A 561-nucleotide genomic window follows, 5' to 3' on the forward strand; every position below is an offset into this window, starting at 1 on the left:
GCTCTTAAAGGGGCCGAGTCTCGTCCCGCTGCTCTTAAAGGCGCCGCGCCCGCCACACCTCACATCACCTCCAAACGCTCCGAGGCGCTAGTGGGACCCAAGGGACGGGGCTTGTCTCTGCGGGGCGGGCAGCGGCATTTTGGGGTGGTGGTGGAGGGTCCCAAACAGACCGCCGGGGACCCTGGGCTGGGGACATTGGGGACCCAATGTGGATGCTCTGCCCTGGGAACGTGAGGATGCTGTACTGGGAACACCGTGCTGAGACCATAGAGACACCAGGCTGGAGATGTTTGGGACACTGGGGACTCTGTGATGAAGGACATTGGGGAGCCCATGATGGGGACATTGGAGACCCCCTGCTGAGATCGTGGGAACCCCCATGCCAGCCACGCAGGGAACCAACATGGCCACCTTGTGTCAGGGCCATGAAGACTCTATACTGGGGACACTGGGGACTGTGGGTGCCCTATTGCCAGGATCTGTGGTGACCCTGGACTGGGGATGCTGCCCATGCTGGAGACCTTTTCTGGGGACCCTGGGGACCCAGGCACTGGGAGCGCA

At 62.6% G+C, this 561-nt stretch overlaps 2 protein-coding genes across 2 annotated transcripts in view; one reads left to right on the plus strand and one right to left on the minus strand.

Annotated features, from left to right (window-relative positions):
- PKM (pyruvate kinase M1/2) overlaps positions 1–561 on the minus strand; it is a 24,673-nt gene that overhangs the window by 20,846 nt on the left and 3,266 nt on the right. The gene's annotated exons all lie outside the window — the stretch shown is intronic.
- The window catches only part of PARP6 (poly(ADP-ribose) polymerase family member 6), an 8,195-nt gene continuing 8,037 nt past the window's right edge, over positions 404–561 (plus strand). The window contains 1 exon segment of the mRNA XM_009643769.2: positions 404–457. Coding sequence (XP_009642064.1) covers positions 404–457 — 54 coding nt within the window.

Source organism: Egretta garzetta, unplaced genomic scaffold (assembly GCF_000687185.1).
Source record: "Egretta garzetta isolate BGI_Z169 unplaced genomic scaffold, ASM68718v1 scaffold287, whole genome shotgun sequence".
NCBI lineage: Eukaryota > Metazoa > Chordata > Aves > Pelecaniformes > Ardeidae > Egretta > Egretta garzetta.